Source organism: Rhodamnia argentea, chromosome 4 (genome assembly GCF_020921035.1).
Source record: "Rhodamnia argentea isolate NSW1041297 chromosome 4, ASM2092103v1, whole genome shotgun sequence".
Classification (NCBI taxonomy): Eukaryota; Viridiplantae; Streptophyta; class Magnoliopsida; order Myrtales; family Myrtaceae; genus Rhodamnia; species Rhodamnia argentea.
Window position 1 is genome coordinate 10,986,657 of NC_063153.1, and position 20,285 is coordinate 11,006,941.

The 20,285-nt window shown below is 42.5% G+C and overlaps 3 protein-coding genes across 3 annotated transcripts; 1 reads left to right on the plus strand and 2 right to left on the minus strand.

Moving 5' to 3' along the window:
* Nucleotides 1-184: 184 nt before the first annotated feature.
* On the minus strand, nt 185-2,847 carry LOC115756789. Its single transcript, XM_048278017.1, has 7 exons — nt 2,657-2,847; nt 1,882-1,968; nt 1,450-1,683; nt 1,113-1,283; nt 962-1,015; nt 724-867; nt 185-568 (listed from the first exon to the last, which is right to left on the minus strand). The coding sequence occupies exons 1-7, from the start codon at nt 2,819-2,821 to the stop codon at nt 185-187; spliced, it is 1,239 nt and encodes a 412-aa protein (XP_048133974.1). The 5' UTR covers nt 2,822-2,847.
* A 3,030-nt stretch (nt 2,848-5,877) lies between these two features.
* Nucleotides 5,878-8,586, minus strand: LOC115756788. The gene is made up of 7 exons (XM_030696702.2): nt 8,343-8,586; nt 7,855-7,941; nt 7,394-7,669; nt 7,127-7,288; nt 6,953-7,006; nt 6,602-6,748; nt 5,878-6,488 (listed from the first exon to the last, which is right to left on the minus strand). The coding sequence occupies exons 1-7, from the start codon at nt 8,517-8,519 to the stop codon at nt 6,108-6,110; spliced, it is 1,284 nt and encodes a 427-aa protein (XP_030552562.2). The 5' UTR covers nt 8,520-8,586; the 3' UTR covers nt 5,878-6,107.
* A 3,268-nt stretch (nt 8,587-11,854) lies between these two features.
* On the plus strand, nt 11,855-16,066 carry LOC115756761 (glycosyltransferase BC10-like). Its single transcript, XM_030696663.2, has 3 exons — nt 11,855-12,279; nt 12,369-13,096; nt 15,092-16,066. Exons 2-3 carry the CDS (start codon nt 12,578-12,580, stop codon nt 15,728-15,730), a joined length of 1,158 nt encoding a protein of 385 aa, XP_030552523.1. The 5' UTR covers nt 11,855-12,279; nt 12,369-12,577; the 3' UTR covers nt 15,731-16,066.
* Nucleotides 16,067-20,285: the final 4,219 nt, after the last annotated feature.

Below are 20,285 nucleotides of genomic sequence, written 5' to 3' on the forward strand. Positions count from 1 at the left end.
TTACTGATGCTTGATGAGGGAACTTTGGATCTATAGTATTTGTCATCTCTGGGGATTCGATAGGGATGTACAATGGCAAAAGCCATTTCCCTTTTACTAAAGGGAGTTTCAAAAGCTCGTGACCACAAATGGAATTCTCTGAGAGGAACCTTTGTCTGCGATACTTGCATGACATTCACATCACTCAAGGGCAGAAATTATTTTGGCCTGGACCGCCGAAGTAGAACACGGGCTCACCAATGTACCCGTCTCTGTGGTTGTCTCCATTGTAACAATACGCTTCATCGTTATAAACCCCAACCCATTCAGGGTACTTGAGTGCAAGTGAGAAGTCCACAATCCTAACATGGTTGATGTAGCAGGCATGGCCATAGAGTTTCTCAGAGTACTCCCCACTTCCCATGCCAGTTCTGGTGTGAGGAGCCTTCTTCACCATCGTACTGTGCACTTGACCTCCCCAATTGACCATTATGGCGCTGCGCTTCAAGTAGAAGAAAAGGGATGCGGGAAAATACCCAACGACCAGGTTGTTCGTGAGGCGTAGCCACCAGTTGGAAGTCTGTGGATCCTGATTCAATGATAACTATCTCTGCTCAGAAATAGTATTTTCAAAATGAGAACTTAAAACTTTTAAGTTAAGACCTCTGGGCAGTTAAATGTCAAACTAGGCCGCTCAAACACGGATTTGCCGGCTGCAAGTAGAGAAGATTGAGAGTTAAGTACCAGGAAGATGCCGACTGATATCTGATATTGTGCCCATTCAGAAGATATCGGACTCAGAGCAGAGCCGAGGGCCACCTCGTGATTAGTTTGAACGAACCCAGAACAGGTCAAATCGAAGCAGCCTGTGGCAACGTTTCCATCAGCCTGAGGAATAAAGGAAATGAAAGATAACACAATTGGTTAAATAGTTGAGCTCCACCATGAAGAAAATAGTCCATAATGATGCCAGAGTACTCACGGTCCAATGCGTGAAAAGACGAGTTCGCTTATCTCCATATAACTTTGGGTTCACCTGGGAATAAGAAAATCTTTTCAGCCATCTCAAAAGATAACAACAAACTAGCAGGTTGAAAAATAAAAGAAGTTCAGACAAAAACCGAAAGACAGACCATCCATCCTGATTCAACACTTTCGTACTTATCGCCAGGGCCACCCAGAAGCCATATCTGGGCTGTAGTGAAGTCATCTGGCAAATCAAGGTTTGGATTCCAGACATTTATATCGGCTGAAGCTCCTATGTAGTTGTACCCCACTGTCAAAAGGATTGCTTGCTGGCCAAGAAACATAGTGAAATGGTATCACTAATCACTGAACGTCTGAGGGAACAAGTTTCCAGCAGAATAAAGTGAACATGGCGCGTTGAATTCAGTCGAAACAAATGCTTACAGAAAGATCTTGTCGATAAGGAAGAGAGACTTTAGTTCCATTGATGACCACATCTCAAACGTTTTCATTAAGGGTTGAATTTTCCACGTGGTCCTGTGAATGAGGATGATGCATTTTCCCAAATTGCTCAGGACTAGAAGCTCTCAACAAGTCTTGCCGCCGGATTCGTCGGATGGGAATAGTTCCCTTGGGACAACTTCCACTCTTTTGCCAAGTCTGAGATAGTAGCACTGGTCTTGAGGACTCATTTTTTGTTGCTTTGTTTTCTGAAGGCAATTTAATGCTGGGTTCCATCTGCATTTGAAGGAAGGATAAAAAATAAAGTTTCCAAGTAATATCCCAACAAACGAAGAAAGAAAAAATCATGCTGGTTTCCACATATAAGATCAAAACGTGCAATCTGCTGATTTGAGTTCCAGAGCCTAGCTGGTTCGAATAATGTTGTGGTTAAAAAGTCATTGTAAGTAAGAGACATAAGGTTCGGAAACGGACCTGAATGACATGGTTCTTCAATGCAGGATGGTCGAATGCTGGTTGTCTGTGTATATCAACGCAGTCGATGATATCTCCATCTGCACTCTGTCAATCAAACAGAACCTAACTTCAGTCTGTAGTTTAATTTATTGGAAGTGGACAAGCTTTCATTAATTATGGACATTAAGTAGCTAACAAACAAATGGGTGTCCGAAACGTCACTTTTCCGTATTGTGTCTGAGTGAATGAGTGAGTGAGTGTGAGAGAGTGAAAGAGAGAACAACTTTTCTGAAAGACCTTAACTTACAATTGCATCCTCTGCTTATCAACTCGAGCCAAAGGATGAGTACTGTTGATTTGACTTAAGCAAAAAGATGGGTGCATAATATGCAGTTAAACTCAAAAAATGTGATCACTCTTTCCTGAAATGGCTCCGCAAAAACACACGGGTTGCACTCAACAGAGCCGTTGAGATTTTCAGAACTGATCTTTACACAGGTTTTACCAAAAGCAAATGTTCAATGACTGTTGTGGAACTGAGTTTATTATATTCTTATATGAAGACACACCTCAAATGACTGAAAGATCGAAGTCTTACAAGATATTTGTGCAAGCTGACGCAAAGTAGACGAAATCCTGAAAACGGGTCGGAATTTTTTTTTTGTCCCCCTAACAAAAGAAGTCTTTTTCGGGCCAAAAACTCATGAAAAGGGTGGAAAAAGACTGGTTCTTCAAACCATGAATGAATATCAGCAGAAAGCCTATTCAAGAAAAGTTGAAGGCAATATGATACCTGAATACTCTTTACTGCAGGCTTATTGAGAAGCTTGAGTCTCCTATCAACATCATCATCATCCTCTGAAGCCTTTCTGTTCATTGATTCTCTAGATACACTATTAGCCAATGTGGCCCAACACAATGTTATAGCCAAGAGAAGCATAAATCTCACTTTCTCCATTGTTTCTCTTGCTTCTCAGCATGAAAATGACTGAAGGGGAAGGTATTAAGAAGGATTGGAATGACACAAACAAGGCAGGAATGTTGCAAAATCCCAATTTACCAATGTAATTGATCACTTGTCATATTTGCTTCGGTCAAAACAGAAAGTTTTCTTCCACCAAAAAAAAAAGCAAAATAGAAAGAATAGACAACTGTACACTGATCCGTTTGTTTCATGTGAATTAAGATAAGATTGACTGAACCTTTGACCACTTCAGTTAACGTCAACACAGAAAAAGGGTCAACTTTGATAACTTCTCTGCCAAATACCGTTGTGTTCCTTACAGATTGCAGCAGTGAACGAGAAACTGACCGCAAATGATCTGCACTGCAAGAAAATTTGCTGAGCATACTGATTAGAAGCATGAATTTTCTTTTAGCAGAAGAAAATCAGGATCTATTGAGTGATCATGGATCTGTATCCTCTTCACATATTAGCTCGATTCTTCAAGGTTAAGGAACTGCCCTTTGCCCATCTGTGTCAAGTTGTGGGGGAAGATTTTCCAATCCTCGAGCTGTACACTTCACCTCCCAACTGCACGGTTTGGGCAGTTTGAGGTAGGCGTGCAAATAGCTTGGGCGGGAAGTAACAGACATTCTTCTTCTCGTCATATTGAACCCACCAGTTGACGGTGTTTGGATATTGAAATCACACGGGAAGTCATTACCAATCGTCAGAGAAGCTAAAAGTAACCAGTTTGTGAATTCTCCAACTTCTATCTCGTTATGGTCCCAGTTCAGTACTATCTGACCCTGAGGAGATATAGTGTTATTTGATAGGGAAGGCCATCTTCTGTTGAGATGGGATGAATTGCTCTTAGCGTTCATGTGTCATATGGGAAGGGACGTGCTTTAGCACTGTCGCCTTCCTAAGTAGTATTGAATTTGTTTTCGACACCAAGAATTTGCTTTGAATTTGGACGTTAGAGGGTTAATTGGTTTCAGTCAGAAAGGTGTAGTTCATAGATTTATGGTTGAGGAGAGTAACTAACAGTGTGGAGTCCCGGGATCCATTTGAGCTGGTAATGTCATGTATTTAGCTGTGGATCGTCTGGGAACAGGTAGGTGGACTGTCCTATTTGGAGAATTTCTTGCAAGGTGACCCTGAGAATGGTGGATGATCTCTCCTTCATTGTCCCTTTGCATTCACTCTAGAAATATTTCTGTCTCCATCTTTTTTTCTGAGTCTTGCCTGCCCCAACGTGAGCATTCTCTAAAAGCGATGGCATGTTGCGGCAGGGGAAATGACGGACGGTAGTGCCTTGATATGTCTGGGAACATTTCCAAGGATTCAAAATGATATCTAGCTTGATCTTGGTGGATATGGTGACCAAACGAATTATGTATCCTGTTGCACCTTGGTATTTGTGTTATCAGAAATGGGTGCCTATCCATTCTGCATATATACAATATCTAGATGTAATTTTGCTGTGTATAAAAGCTAACTCTATGTTTTTGTTGTACTTTTCATAGAATTATTGTCTGATTTTACAAATATATCGGCTGTAATCCTAGCTTCTGCGTTGTGCTCGATACTCGATGTAATGGTAGCTTATGTTGTAATTGAGGAAAAGAAAGAAAGAAATTTAGGTGCAAGGGAATGGAGATATCAAGGCAATGTTTAAAGTACTTTTGATTGAGTGCCTGTGGCCTGTGAGTGTTCTGTCAATTCTTAGTACTGGCTAGAATATGGATGAGTTTAGTTGGATGCTTAATGCCTTGCAATGTTTAGAACTCCTCATGGGGAGTTATAGCAGATTTTGAGTAGGCTGTTGCTCTTCCAGATCTATGAATGCTATTGACCATCTGAATTGATTGGAGTACTTGCCAGACTATTTGTATTCCTAAGTCAGTGAATTTGTTATTCTCTGTTTTGACATTTCAGTCAACAGAGTGTTTTGCCTGTTGTATCAGCAATCTCATCATTGTCTTCAGTAAGGGAGTCAAAAAGCTTGTGACTATTGGGTGCTCTGAATTCGCTCCGTATGATGCATGCGACGACGGGCGAGGATGGATCCTTTTCGGCATGTCCTTGCTCGGTACCGATAAGAAATCTCCGACTTTTTAGAAGTTCCTTGTTATGCAAGTATCAGGGATGCTTGATGAGAGAACTTTAGATATCAGGTCGGAGATTCTTTTTGCCCCCCCAGTAATGAAAGAAGTCTTTTTCAGGCCAAGAGATCACGAAATGGGTGGACAAAGCTGGCATCTCCTAATTGATGCAATTCTCACAGATTGGTGTTTCAAATCATGAATGAATATCAGCAGAAAGCCTATTCAAGAGGAGCTGAAGGCAGTATGATACCTAAAAATGCTCTTCACTGCAGGCTTATTGAGAAGCCTGAATCTGCTATCAACTTCATCATCATCATCATCATCATCATCATCATTAGCCAATGTGGCCCAACACAATGTCATCATAGCCAAGAAAAGCATAAATCTCACTTTCTCCATCGTTCCTCTTGCATCTCAGCATGGAAATGACTGAAGGGGAAGGTATTAAGGAGGATTGAAATACACATAAAAGGGGATATTCAAAACCAATCCAATCTTTTCCAAGAAAGGCAAGAACCTTGCAAAATCCTGATTTGGCACTGTAACTGATCACTTGTCATATTTGCTTCGGTCAAAACAGAGAGCACTCATCAGTTTGTTTCATTGTAATTAGGATAAGATTGATTGAACTTTGAACACTTCAGGTGACGTCAACACAGTAAAAAGGTCAATCTTTATCACTTCTCTGACGAATACCATTGTGTTCTTTACATCTTGAGCGAGAAACTGACCGAAACTGACAGCAAGAAAATTTGCCAAGCATGCTGATTAAGAGCATGAACTTTCTTAGCAGAAGAAGATCAGGAAACTGAAGCAGAATTTAAACATGCAAACTTCCGGTTCGTTAATCTCGTAAAGGGCCTTGTGATTGTGGTATAAAAGCCACAGAGATTAATATTTTGGACAAATGGGGCTTCACCCATGCAAGTTTGTTACTGTGTTCTGGCCTGTACTTCATGCTTAACTTCTAGGGCCAGCTCCAGACAATATAAGCTTCAACTGTGCCTCCAGGTTTAGTTTAGCCCGCTGATTGATCAGGTTGGAAATTCTAAGACATGTAAGAAAGGTGTTCTGTCAGTGAAAATTAAACGGCAAAATACAGTCGTATGTTTTTCTTTAAACTCTGTTCATAACATCTGCTATATGAGGATTAGGCTGAAAAACAAGAAACTAGTAACCTCGATGTCTAGTCAGGGGCAAAACTCATTCCTTCCAGGACCTCCAAAAAAAAACTCGGGATCTTCAGTATAATCCCCAAGGAATCTCACATCATAACACCTAAACTCATCTGTATAGTGGTCAATCTGTTCCGGGAACTTCAGGATCATCGAGTTGTCACGGACCCGTATCCTCTTCACATATCCGCTTGATTCTTCAAGGATGGGGAACTGCCCGCTCCCCATCTGCGTCGAGGTGTGGGGCGAAAATCCCCCAATTCTGGAGCTATAAACTTCGCCTCCCCACTGCACGGTTTGTGCAGTTTGAGGTAGGTAGGTGAATAGCTCGGGCGGGAAGTAACCGACATTCGTCTTCTCGTCATATTGAACCCACCAGTTGCCGGTGTTTGGATCCTGAAATCGCATGGATTAGTCATTACCAACGTCTTTCAATTCATCAGAGAAGCTAAAAGTTACTAGTTCGTGAATTCTCCAAGTGGTATGTCGATAGATCAGTACTATCTGACCCTGAAGAGATAAAGTGTTATTTGATATGGAAGGCCATCTGTTGTTGAGATGGGGTGAATGGCCGCGCCGAGGGCAATTTCGCTGCTCGTTTGAACAAAACCGGGGCAAGTGAGATCGAAGCAGCCGGTTTTTTTCCCGGAGTCAGCCTGATACACAGAAGAGGAAGACACAACATTGGTTTTGCACTGCCATACCAACGATAGGCCAAACAATGATCAAGTCAAGGTGTGAATGGAAGTCCTACTTTTACGTACTATCGAAAAAAAGAAAAATTTGTTGCAGTGGCTGCCAATGAGACCCGGTGTATTTGTCATGTTTATCTAAATGAAGAGTTCAGATGACAAGCTTACTGTCCAATATACAAAAAACCGAGTCTTCCGGTCGCCATATACGCCAGGATTAACCTGAAAAGTTGGGAATCATTAGGAGTCGCTGTAGAATTACTGGAAAGCAACTGTCACATAGTTGTCATTCGGTTAAACTAAATTCATCATTCAGTTTGTTAAGCACTGATTTATGCATACCGCCCATCCAGATTCGACGCACTCATAATCTTGGAGAACGGCGCTCTTTAGAGCGATTTGAGAAGTGGTCCATTCATCATCGTATTCTACGTGCGGGTTGAAAACTTTAATATCTCCTTTGGCTCCAGTGTAACTGTAACCTTCTGTCATCAATATGGCCATCTTGTTCACAGTACAACCAATGTCGAAAATGTAAGTGTTGGCCTGAACTGTCAACATAAATCTCCCCAAACGAAAAAAAGGAAAAAAGTGAAAATGCATACATACAGAGTGATTACTCTGAAGGAGGTTTTGAACTTTATTCTCATCCATCTCGGTGCTTGGATGGGAATTTCGGGCCTTCTTCCTTCCGTAGTCGACCGGCAAACTCGCTTTAACCGTATCATTCTTCTCAATTCTTCGAAATGGTATAGTCCCCTTGGGACAGCTTCCCCTTTTTAGCCACAGCTGTGATGTCCCAAACATGGAAGAACCTGTGTCTCTTTTCGTGAATGCTTCAGGAATTCCAGTGATCGTGATAGAAGGATTGTCACTCGGTGCCATCTGAATTAGGAGAAGAGAGCTCAAAACATAGTGAGAGCCGTGCGAATTCGTCATTACATAGAGGCTCTAAATCATTACCGTTTGCTTCTTTCCAACAAAGAAATGATTAACTCCCTCGTATATTGTGTCAAAGATATAAAGGAGGAGGAGGAAAAAGGGTAAAGAGAAGAAACTTCAAGTCGGACCTGAATTGTGTGATTCCTTAGAGCTGGATGTCGAAAAGCAGGCTGCTTATAGATATTGATGCAATCAATGATGTCCCCATCTTCGCTCTGCCAGAACAAAAACGGTGGGTAGTCATAGCCAGACATTTCAGGCAAATATCTCTATGCAGATGCTTTCATTATGCTCAAATTTCTTTTGCTTAGGCCTTGCTGCGATCTTAAAGCAAACCGACAGGGCACTGTGCGCAACGAAGTATCATTTGAGGCAATACCTGGTCCAAACTACAGAACTGAAGCAAGGCCTATTCTTCGTTATCTTGGTTGACTGACTAAAATCTCATTTTCTATCTCCTCTTTCGGTGCCGTAAGTAATATAGACATGCTATAATCTTCTACTTTCCAAGTTTTGATGTCATCTTAGCAATCCTCCATTAGCTGTACCGTGAAAAGGTAATGGCGAAACTGAGAGGAGTATGTGAAGTAATTGATATAGAAGGGCCTAAAAATACCTGAACACTCTTTACTGCATGCCTCTTGAGCCGGTTTATTTTTCCTTCAACTTCCATCATCTTCTTGGATCGAGAAGTTGATGCTTCGACCACAGCCCTCAAGCCGATGAAGACGGCTGCCAGTGTAATGCAGACCCTTTTCACATTGAGAACAGAAGAGCACAGACCGTTGCCCATTTTTATCCAATTATGCCTGAACTACAGAGGACTGTGAATAGAATTTGAGGAACACACGACATGTCCAGGAAAGAGATGCTCTGCTGTCATGGTAAAAAGCAGGGAATCAGTGGCATGTGATTGAACTACATGGAGCAGCACAAAATGCACATGACTCACCTTCTTACCATCCAAGTCTCATTCATTCAAACTTCTTGTTTTTTTTTGCAGAGTAACACGCAAAAGCAGCAGAGAATTTCCGTGAACTTAAGCACACGGTTTAGTGAAGGATCTCTGTTAACACTGGCTCATGAAAGATAGACCAGCAATTCGGATCAAAACAATCTCATGACCTCTGTTGGACTCGCAAAGTGCGCGTGGCCAATCGAATCAAATCTCAATGCAGACTGAACACCGAAATTTAAGCATGGGTTTTGTAGGTCGCTCGTTCGCCCCCATTGCCGCCTTACGCATTGTCCGAGCAGACTTGGCTCTTCGCATAGGCCCGTCAAGCAAGGCCTAAACCCAATTCTTGTCTGAAAAAACACGAAATCAAAAGGAATGAAGACTTGCCGGGCTCAAGTGAGAGCCTAACCTGAACTACTGTGCTCACGAACAATTCCTAGTAGGTTGGCATTCGATTGTGCCGAGCCAGGCCAACTCTCCTGCTTTAGTCAAACCTGATGTAGCTCGGCCTTGAATCGGTGCACTCCGTTCGACTCGCGTGTTTATACCCCCTCGAAAGACCCAAGATCGGACTTCATTGTCTTCTCCTAAGATGTTGTCAACGTGCAGCGTCTTCGAATCTTAACGTGGAAAGAGAGAACAGTAGTTTCTGCGATGAAATCGCAGTTACCCTCCATCGAACACAAGGAATGCTCGACAGCTTTTATCCTAGAACTCGTTTAAAACTTAGGCCTACCACAAAGTTCGTTCATGCCCGACGCCATCATCAAGGCCACCTTCCTGTAAAGCGCATGCAAGTCCGTGGTTTCACTGCAGTTCATGTATTATACGGCATTGTTCATGCAGTCTCACAACGATGCGAGCTTCCGCAAATCCTTTCTATGCAAGTCCTAACGTTGTCGTGTAAAGTGGAGCTCCCACTATGCCTTCACGTTGTGACCATGGTCCTTCCATTCTAGGTTTAAAATAAAGCAATTCTGACAAACAAGATGGAGAATATTCTATCTTTTATAGTAATGGACGTGTTACCATGATTTGCATACTTACGTTGACGATTCCTATGTATTGACGACGCCAATATTATCTGATGATCAAATTAAAATCGAGATCAAAATCTAGGATGTTCTACACTTACGTATTACTTCAGAGTTTGCATATCGGATGAGAGAGACGCGATAGGTGGTTTATATATAAAAAAAAATTCATCCATAGATTAGATAGTTACCCTCCGATGTGTTTACACATGAGTGCGCCTTATGGAGAGCTGGGTCGGTTGAATAAATAGTTTATTACCTTATTTCACTGGAAAATGTCCGCGATAAAAGATCTTTTACCGAAAGGCGTAGCTTCGGATTTATTGTTTTTACGGGTTTTTGTGACGATCCCGGTGAAGAAGTAAAGTAAATGGCAAAAAGATAAACGAGATGATAAAAGTGAATTGCGAAAAAAGATAGATGCTTGATAAGATAGATTGCAGAGTAAACGATTAATGTTTGATTGTTGATTGATTGTTCCCTAATAAAGAGTCGTCTCCGACTACTTATAGCCTAGCACATGGTATAACCATGTCTACGGTTACTTGTGCACCTTATCCCTAAATTCTCAAATTGGCTTCGGTAATTGCTTGCTTTATCCTTTAAATGGTTTAAAATACTACTTAACTGCTTCACATAACCGTCGGCGTGACAAACAGAATTCATGGTGTTGCCGATATGTACATCTAACTTAGTGTCGATTTGTCGTGTTCTCGGCTACCAGCATGACTCCCCATGGGCTTTGCGTTCCTCTTGTGGGCTCTGTAGCCATTTAAGGTCCAACCCGATTTTCGATGTCAACATTCCTATGAAAGCAAAAATTTATTAACATAATTTCTAGAGTTTACTGTGCTGTCACTAATTAAAAATTTTATTTCTTTCCTATTTCCATAAATCATCTCCGTTCCTTTTGTGTTAACACCATGAAAATCCCCAAGCTGATGCACGTGTGATAAATTTACTGCAAATTATTTTTTTTAACATAAAAAATCCTAAACTAGTCACCTATGATAAATTTCCCCCGAACTATTTCTTTGATCACCAAAAACCCCAAACTAGTATCTATGTAATAAATTTATCCCAAGCCATTTTTTTATCACAAAAAAATCTCAAACTAGTATATATATGACAAATTTATCATCCGTTAACTTATTGTGTTAATGCAACAAAAAATCTCAAACTAATATACAAGTAACAAACAAAGAGTAAAAATCCCCCCAAATGATGCACTTGTCAACTGCCACGTATCATCCAATTTAGAAATTTGAAAGTAAAATTTAGTGAAAACTAACGGAGGCCAAATTTGTTACGGGTGCGGTTTGAGATTTTTTGTGATAAAAAAATTAGTTAAGAGTAAATTTATCACAAGTGTACCAATTTACGATTTTATATCATAAAAAAATAATTTTTGATAAATTTATTATAAATATACTAGTTTGAAATTTTCGTGATATTAACTCAATTTTTTTTTATCACATTATAGGTCATAATCTATTTAGCCACTTTTGCATACACCCATGTCATCTTCCAGACCACACTAAAAAAAATGAAAACAAGAAAGTCAAAGGAACTTTCGTCGTGCCATTAAAAGAACAATTGAGAAATTGCGTTCACATTCCTTGTAAAATATGCTACAGATCACATCATCATGTGCCAAAATTAGTAACCTCATCGGTATTTAGTATTTAGTTCTACAAAGATCCACACGGCACAACTGGGCACCACGAAAAGGACTTTGACAAACGAGGATGAAACATACAATAAGACTTGTGTATTAGGAGGAGCTATTGTTGTCCGAGCCGTTTTGATCTAAGGAGACTTGCCGAATTCAATTATTCAAAAGAATTTAGATAGATTGCATATCCCATCGATTCATCAAATATAAAGAATTTGATATTCAACTATCTATTTGTCCTTAATCTTTGGTCTTATTTCGGAAGCGTTGATTAATCGGCTCTTGAGAAGCATAGATTAGATGAGCAATTACGAAAAGTTTGTAACTTTAAATGCCCCGACTCCTGCATGTTGTGATTTATGTGTGGTAATTCTTTCGACGTTCGTATTGTTTTCACTTCAACTACATTTTAACAAGCGAGGTGCGGACACGTTTTGACACGACAGAATGTCTGACCATTCTTGTAATCAACAATCCGATCCTCCTCCTTGTAATCGTCTCCTTGACGCCATTAGCCCGATGAAGTATCAAGAAGCTGCCCCACCTCATCAATCAACGAAAGTAAAGCGACCCGACAAAGCAAAGCTCTCGCGTTCATCCGTCGCTCGCGCTCCCCTGAGATTTGATTCCGCAGAACTGCGCAAAATCTCTTGAAGCCAAACTCAGAATCCGACATTAACGAGTCCGCAGTTTCGTCACCCACCCACAAACTCTCTCCGTCTCTCTACCTCGACTGCCATTCTGTTGTACTCTCTCTTTGTGGTGGAGACCAACCCCACTTTGCCTAACATCCTCGACTTCCTGTTGACCCAAAACCATGGCATCTGCGTGAGCACGGTGCTGCAAAGTTCTCTTCTTTCCGCTGAATACCGGATCATCGGCCCAGGTTTGATTCGCGAGCGTTGTAGTCGATTTTGGGCGATAAAATCTCATCTTGTTTAGTGCCCTTTTAAAATTCTTGTCTTCTTTGTCTAGGAAGGTGATTCTGGTGCGTTATTTGCGTAGTTGGATCTGTACTAGTGTCTGGTTAAAGAGAAAGCAGGGGTTTGTTCGTTAAAGTTGGAGAGACAGAGATTTATAGGACGATTATCCTAAAAGTGAATTCAATGGAGTTTCGCCGTTGCACGGGGTGTTTGTGGATCTGATATTTTGCTGAAGAATTTGGGTACAAGTGATTTGTAGATATGCAAGCAAGGGCAGTATTATCAGAGGAAGGCAAGGATCTTCCTGTGGCGAATCGGACGAACCAAACGAAGGCTTTGCCTCTAAGATTGCTTCAGTTATTTGTGCCTTTTGTGTTGGTGTGTATTGCATTTTCAGTCATTAGTATATATACTGTTCGGCGGTTTGGGATTCAAAGCATGGTTACAAATGCTAAGTCCGGTTTTCAGCCGTGCTATGAAGAAGCCAATAGTTTAGACCGTTGGATCCGGCCTCCGTCGGATCTTCTCCACAATATGTCTGATAAGGAACTATTTTGGAGAGCAACCCTTGTTCCTAAAATCAAGAAGTATCCATTCAGAAGAGTTCCGAAGATTGCTTTCATGTTCTTGACCAAGGGGCCGTTGCCACTGGCTCCTCTTTGGGAGAGGTTCTTCAAGGGCCACGAGGGGCTTTATTCGATATATATCCATTCCCATCCATCATTCCATGCCCACTTTCGTCCTTCGTCGGCATTTTACAAGAGGCAAATCCCAAGCCAGGTATGATTCTCCTCACATCTGGTTTCAGATATTTCAATTTTCGGTCTTCTTGGTAATTCAAATATATTGAGCTCAGCAGTTTCTTGGTCTGGGTCATTTTGGTTTGTGTTCCTTCTGGAGTGTTAATTTTTTCAGGTGAATGATGGTCTTGTGGAATTTCAGAACTTAAATCTATTTAGCAGGGCACAATCTCCTGTCAGTTAGTTTGAGGTTGAGGGCCTCGTTTGGGTGATAGCATACCACTGGTAGCAGCCATTAGCAAACATGACTAGGAAATATGATTTTGGGATACAAGTCAAGTGTCATGGCTATCTTCTATCTAACATCGCCATTGTTATCAAGTAATGTACATGTAACATTTGTTGTCCTCTGGATTTGAACTTCATCTACTGGCTGGATAATACTTTGGTGAGGCCTTGTGGAATTTCAGAACTTAAATCTATTTAGCAGGGCACAATCTCCTGTCAGTTAGGTTGAGGTTGAGGGCCTCGTTTGGGTGATAGCATACCACTGGTAGCAGCCATTAGCAAACATGACTAGGAAATATGATTTTGGGATACAAGTCAAGTATCATGGCTATCTTCTATCTAACATCGCCATTGTTATCAAGTAATGTACATGTAACATTTGTTGTCCTCTGGATTTGAACTTCATCTACTGGCTGGATAATACTTTGGTGAGGCCTTGTGGAATTTCAGAACTTAAATCTATTTAGCAGGGCACAATCTCCTGTCAGTTAGGTTGAGGTTGAGGGCCTCGTTTGGGTGATAGCATACCACTGGTAGCAGCCATTAGCAAACATGACTAGGAAATATGATTTTGGGATACAAGTCAAGTATCATGGCTATCTTCTATCTAACATCGCCATTGTTATCAAGTAATGTACATGTAACGTTTGTTGTCCTCTGGATTTGAACTTCATCTACTGGCTGGACAATACTTTGGTGAGGCCTGATGTACAGATAATCGGCGGAATGTTTGAACTGTAGTCGGCTACAGGCCACATGTGGAGTAGCTATATGGGATATTTGAGTAGGAATTTTGTTGGACTGAGAATTGAATTGTGGGGTAAATATCTTCATGGCTATGGAGTATCTCACCTCTTATTCATTTAATATTGTTGTCTTTAAATCGTAAGATGAAGTGAGATAGTTGGAATTGGTTTGGATTGATAGTTGTAGGTGGAGTCTTCTATGACTAGCTTTAGTGCCACGGTTAGAAATGGACAGGATAAAGTTTTCCATGGAAAATATTTGAAGAATATAGATGCTTGAAATTCAACTCGATGGAAGATTTGTCAGTCTGTTGAGTTCTGAGAGAGCCATGGCTCGCCCGTTATCTACATTATGTGAACAATAGTTGCTGACCTGTCAATTGGGATTATTGCATGCTTCCATTGTTTGGATTGTTCAGTTTTAATTTGCTCCTTCTGGGAAATTTTTGCAGTAGACGGTATAGACTGGTTTTGTTCCTCTTTTTCTCATGCTTATAAGTTCATTTGCCGTTAGTGTTTTGGGAGTCTAAAGTGAGGATGACACTTGACGTTTGAATTATGGCAGGGCTACTTATTCTAGGTTGGGCATCCTTATTTAGAGGGCTTATGCACTGTATGATGTTTTTGAAAAGATACATACAAACTACAAAGATGTGCATTTTGGAGTATTTAAATTGGATGTAAATTCGGTACACAATATAAATGAAAAACGCATCTGTGAAGGAACATATTGTGCTGCATTTGATAGTTCCCTTGTGCTCTCTCTGCTTATATGTGAAGAGTTAGCATGGGCAGCAAAATAAATAATAGCTATTATCGATCATGCTTTTGTGGCTACGCTAATCTTCTCACGGGGTGCTTTTATGCTGTGCTGAGGGGACTGAGGACAGTTTTTTACGCTCACTTAGCTCATATTTCTTGCATAGCTGTTGTATTCAATCTAAGTTTCTCTGTTCTTTCTATCTTTTCATAGTTTGCTTCTTTGTTCTTTTGTCCTTCAGGTGTCTGAGTGGGGCAGGATGAGCATGTGCGATGCAGAGAAAAGACTCATTGCCAACGCATTGCTAGACATATCCAATGAGTGGTTCATTCTTCTTTCTGAATCATGCATTCCGCTGTATAATTTCAGCCTCATCTATCACTACATTATGAAGTCCAGATATAGCTTCATGGGTGCATTTGATGATCCCGGACCATATGGGAGAGGTCGATACAATGAGAATATGGCCCCCGAAGTGAACATTTCTCAATGGCGTAAAGGATCGCAATGGTTCGAAATCAATCGAAAGCTCGCTATAAACATCGTGGAGGATGCTACTTATTACCCGAAATTCGAGAGTTTCTGTAGGCCAGCATGTTATGTCGACGAGCACTATTTCCCAACGATGCTGACCATCCGAGCAGGAAATCTCTTGGCCAACAGAAGTATAACGTGGGTGGACTGGTCCAGAGGCGGCGCTCACCCCGCCACGTTTGGAAAGTCTGATATTAGAGAAGAATTTTTGCAGAAAATAAACAAGAACCATCGCTGCACCTACAATGGCCGAAACTCTTCAATGTGTTTTCTTTTCGCGAGAAAGTTCGCTCCGAGTGCATTGTTTCCTCTCCTAGAGTTAGCTCCGAAGGTCCTCGGCTATTAATAGATGCCGGACCGAACAAGGGAAGCATTTCGAAGTTTCCTTTATACATTCTCTGTGTTGGGTGGTGCTCGAAACTGTCCGGGTCCCTTAACCATTTCTCATTCGCTTTCATCCTTTGTACACGAGGCATAATGAGAGGCACCACCCAGGCGACATATTCTTGATGTACAGAGAGTAGAAGCTAGCTTGTAGTTTTAGCTTCATATCGAGATTTATGCTAAAAATCGGGAGTTTTTGTTTCGAGAATTGTGTCTTCTGCACCACCCTGCTTCTGCAGGTATTGAGTCATATGTTCTGTTATCAACAGTTGGAGAGATTTGAAAACTTTGGATGTGATTTTAGCTGTCGCTGTCCGGTTTCGATGTGTTTGTGGAAGAGCAAACGGCATCTACAACTCTCGGGCATTCGATTCATTTTGTCGATGTTAGGCCGGCTGATTTAGTTCTTGCTCAGATTATTCAGGCAGAAAGCATATATATATCTTCTCCATTCTCGCGAAATGTTTTTGAGGGAAACTGGGGGAGTGCCCAATTCCATATTGCCTCTCGAGAATGTATGAAACATGAAGCAGAAACACCCCAAGTCCCACTACCAAGAAGGGGGCATGGCCATCAAATCCTGTCATGCTTCCATCTGCAGGACTCTGTACACAGAAAAAAAAGCATGAAGGGCAGAGGAATGGGCCAAAAAGCTTCCTGGATTGAGCACTATGCTTGGCACAGAGCAGATGAACAGAATAAAACCAAATGAGGCACCATCATACTCAATTCGATTTAAACCCAAGTGGGCATGTGCCTGTTCTGGTAAGGCTGAAGAGGAGAAGCACCGTACACATGCATATGATGATGGAATGATTCTGTTTTGAGGAAACACTAATCATTCACCACATCTTTCTTTCTTTTTTTGTGCCTTGATGCCTATTCTGCACTCATACAGCTGTGCCTAGTCTGCAAAATCTCACCCACCAAAGAATGTCACACTTCCATAATGATTGCCAAAAAAAAAAAAAAAATGGGAGAATAGAATCTTCAGCAATGTGGGTCCATGATTGGACCACCCCAACCAAAAAAGAATTTTGTGTTAGAGAGAGAGAGAATATGAAAATGGGCATTTGCCATTGCTGTCACTTCTCAGTAGTTCCTTGTGTTGTGCATCACCATGAGTTTGGGTGAAGTAAAATTAAAATTTTGCTTCTTTTTGGGTCCTCAACTACATGGTTTTGACCCCCAAAAAAAAAAAAAAAAAAAAACCTACATGGTTTTCGTAAAATCTGACCTCAGATGCTTTCTTGCTTTTTAGTCCCCTGATTCACATCCTTGCTCCGTGAAATCCGGAAGGAAAGGAAAACTATTTCCTTGGCATATCCATTCTTTTTGACTAAACTGATGACATTAAGAAAGATATAAACTTGCATTTGTGCGACAATAAATGCTCATCGATCCGGTGCGAAACAAACCAGTGAAGAAAGGAAGTAAATAAGCCGAATTCGAACACATCTTCAATCTCAAATCCTAATTGCACCAAATTAAGAAGATCAGTCTTATTAATTGATGTGTGGAAAGAATCTTACTGAATACGCAGTGTGATATATGCAAGAAATATTTTTATCCTAAAGATCAATTCCGTTCAGTAAGATTAGCTCTTTAGAATGCGTATGCACGCGATAACAACTCGCTTTACTTTGTTTTTAGGTTTTGTTGCATCAACGTTAAGTTTAGTCATCTGATCATACAATCCGACCGCGACCCCGAGACGACTCGGCGAAGGTTCTGGAAACGGAGCGCACACGGGTCTCCTCTAGCATATCGGATCTGACCATACACCTGTCGGGAAGAATAAAAGAGGGACCGGGATCCGTGGACACGTGTCGATCTCTTGTTGGTTGGCTGCTGGGCCGCACAGATCGATGCATGTGGGTCCCTCCGCCTAAGGCATCTTCGCTGTACTTATGGCAACACGATCGCGTGTGTTTTCGCACAACGGGGGGAGATGGCCACCTATCCTTTTCTTTTCCCCGAACGAGCCCCGCTCGACGGGATCCACGGTGCCCTCCACGCGCTTATGATCAACGAGTTGGCACGTGACAGATGGCACCGTGGGAAGTGGCGCGTGAGCCTGGTTGGGTTAAACCCCCGACGAAACCGCGAAGGACCAGTCGCTTTCACAAAATAAATCTGAACCGTCAAACTGGGGAACGACGTCGCTCAACCACCACGACGATCGAAATTCATTCGATTCCCATTGCAAATGACTTTGCCTTCCCCTCTCCTTCCCCCTCCGACCACGCCATAGACGACGACCTCCGCCTGTCGTTTTAACCGCCTTTCCGCCGAGACATCCTCATCTCAAAACGACAAAACGAGAGTCGCGTTTTCTTTGGAAAATCCCCGCGGGCCCCCCACCAGCAGAAAACACAGCTGTTGCACCAACAAAATCGCCAGCTGTGCACCCGGGCAGCTGCCCGTTCTGCCCGCCCACAACTGCACACCCTCTCTCTATATACATTCGCACTCTGCTCCACCACCTTTTTGTGCTGCTCTCGCTTCGCTCTCGAAACCCTAGTGTGCTCGCTCTCAAGCTCTCCTCGCCCTCTCCCGCAACCTCTGAAAGACCTGCAAAAGCTCCAGATCGTGGCAATGGCGGCCGTGAAGTTCGCGAACGTGGCCTTGGTGGCCCTCGTCTTCGCCGTCATGGCGGTCGCTGCAACCGCCCAAGTCGAGGCCCCGGCTCCCAGCCCCGCCAACCCGGCGAGCGCCGTCACCCCGTCGGTCCTCTCCGCCGGTGTGGCGGCCGTGGCGGCTCTCGTGTTCGGATCCGCGCTCAGGATCTGAAGGCGACGCCGAGCTTCGGAGGTCTGTCCATGGGGGAGAAGATTTTTTAGTTTCCGCTATCGCACTCTATTAGTGGACATAGGCATGTTAGGATGAGATTCTGCGCTTCTGATGTGGTTTTCCTAGGCGACTTTTTTGGTGGTGGATCTGCGAGCTCTGCTCGTCTTCTTCGCTGTGTGTTTTGTCTGGTTTGCGATACATTTGGGTACATAGCTTCGAGTTAGAGAGTCAGTCTGGTATCATCTATTGCTTTTCGATGTACCTCGACATATATACTTTTTATATATAAATAACAGATTCGTTTTATTAGCTTCGTCTCTTCCCTTCCTTATCACCGGTGTTTGATCGTCGCCAATGTCGCCGACCTTCTCGTCTCTTACTTCGGCGGTTGAGGCATTGACTATGACTCTCAACGCTTCGTGTGCGAAAATGGAGAATTTGAAGGAAAGCGATTGTTGACTTGTTTGTTAACCGCTAAGGAGGCTCATGATGACAGTAATCCTAATTATCACGGCAAATAATGGTGGGGTGATCATGTGGCAGGCAGCTATCTTCTGTCTTGTCGTGATTGCTGTTGGGGGGTGTGATCTCGTCGCATACGGATCGTACCGTTCGACGCTGATCGGACGGCCCAGATCGAGTCATGCGAGAATTACCATCGTTTGAAAGTGGTGTGAAAAGATTCAAGGAGAGTAAAATGTTTCGATGCAAAATGGGTTCGAGATTGCCATGCGATTAAAGTCGTGTTTGTTGAGGACCGACGACCGAGTTGGAACATCGTGGCGGGTCTGGATCACGAGGTGGACCGTGTCGGGAAAGGTAAGGAATGGGGAAGGGCTCCGTCTTTGGCGTGGGATTAAAGCATATATTGACGGACCGCGATTTGCGTTACTTGGGAAAGCTCGAGATTCCCCAATTAGTGCGGCAGTTTGTAAAACGAAGAAGAAGACGAATCAAAAGGTAAAAGCTGACGTTTCGAGTCACGATTCCACTCGGGGGTTTGCCTTCCTTTCTCCATGACCTCTTTTCCTTCTTTTTGCCAAAAAAATCGACCCAAGTAGACGCGAAGTTGACGGCCTCTTTGCCTTTTCGTCTCTTTTCCTTGGGTGAATAGAAGCTTTGTTGGGGGGCAAACGCAAGTTGATGATGATGACGATGACGATGATGATTCGCGAAGCTGACACGGCAACGCCTCAGCTGCTGCTGATTCACCACCCCGAGAACATCGATTATTCTTTTTCGTTTTTTTTTAACAGTTGTTGAGACCAGCGGGTCCCACGACCAATCTTGTAACCCATCACCACCTGTCCAAGGTATTTCAAAGACAATATGATCTGGTCATGGGCTAGGAGTGATTCTTGACATCTTGCCTTGGCCACCCTAAAACACTCGGGTCAAATCCCTAACGTGTGAAGCATTCATTAGGTTAAGGATTTTAAAAGAGGAGAGAATAAATATCTGCAGATGATTTGGCGAGAGTGGTAGGTCCCATGGGACGTCAATGGCGATGTGCAGCGCAAGTTAACGATGTTAGGTCTGAGATTTGGAAGGGAAGAGAGAGAGAGAGAGAGAGAGAAGCTTGTGGAGGGAGAGGAACACACTGTGAAGCTGAAGGGGGTCAAAAAAGTGGGACAGCTTCAACTCAGGATGGATGACAAATATTTCGAGTTCTCCGTTAAAGGCATACTTCGTTTGGAAACGTAACCCTTCCCAATTCGACGTGT

Bases quoted from the DNA above. Each gene is read 5' to 3' on its own strand.
- LOC115756761 (XM_030696663.2), top strand. From the start codon at position 12,578: ATGCAAGCAAGGGCAGTATTATCAGAGGAAGGCAAGGATCTTCCTGTG. The intron at 13,097-15,091 runs GTATGATTCTCC...TTTGTCCTTCAG, and splicing joins AGAGGCAAATCCCAAGCCAG to GTGTCTGAGTGGGGCAGGAT.
- LOC115756788 (XM_030696702.2), bottom strand. From the start codon at position 8,519: ATGGGCAACGGTCTGTGCTCTTCTGTTCTCAATGTGAAAAGGGTCTGC. The intron at 7,289-7,393 runs GTATGTATGCAT...ACTGTGAACAAG, and splicing joins TCCTTCAGAGTAATCACTCT to ATGGCCATATTGATGACAGA. The intron at 6,489-6,601 runs GTCAGATAGTAC...ATGCGATTTCAG, and splicing joins TAACACTTTATCTCTTCAGG to GATCCAAACACCGGCAACTG.
- LOC115756789 (XM_048278017.1), bottom strand. From the start codon at position 2,821: ATGGAGAAAGTGAGATTTATGCTTCTCTTGGCTATAACATTGTGTTGG. The intron at 1,284-1,449 runs GTTTGAGATGTG...TTCACTATGTTT, and splicing joins ATTCAACCCTTAATGAAAAC to CTTGGCCAGCAAGCAATCCT. The intron at 569-723 runs GTACTTAACTCT...TCATTGAATCAG, and splicing joins TATCAGTCGGCATCTTCCTG to GATCCACAGACTTCCAACTG.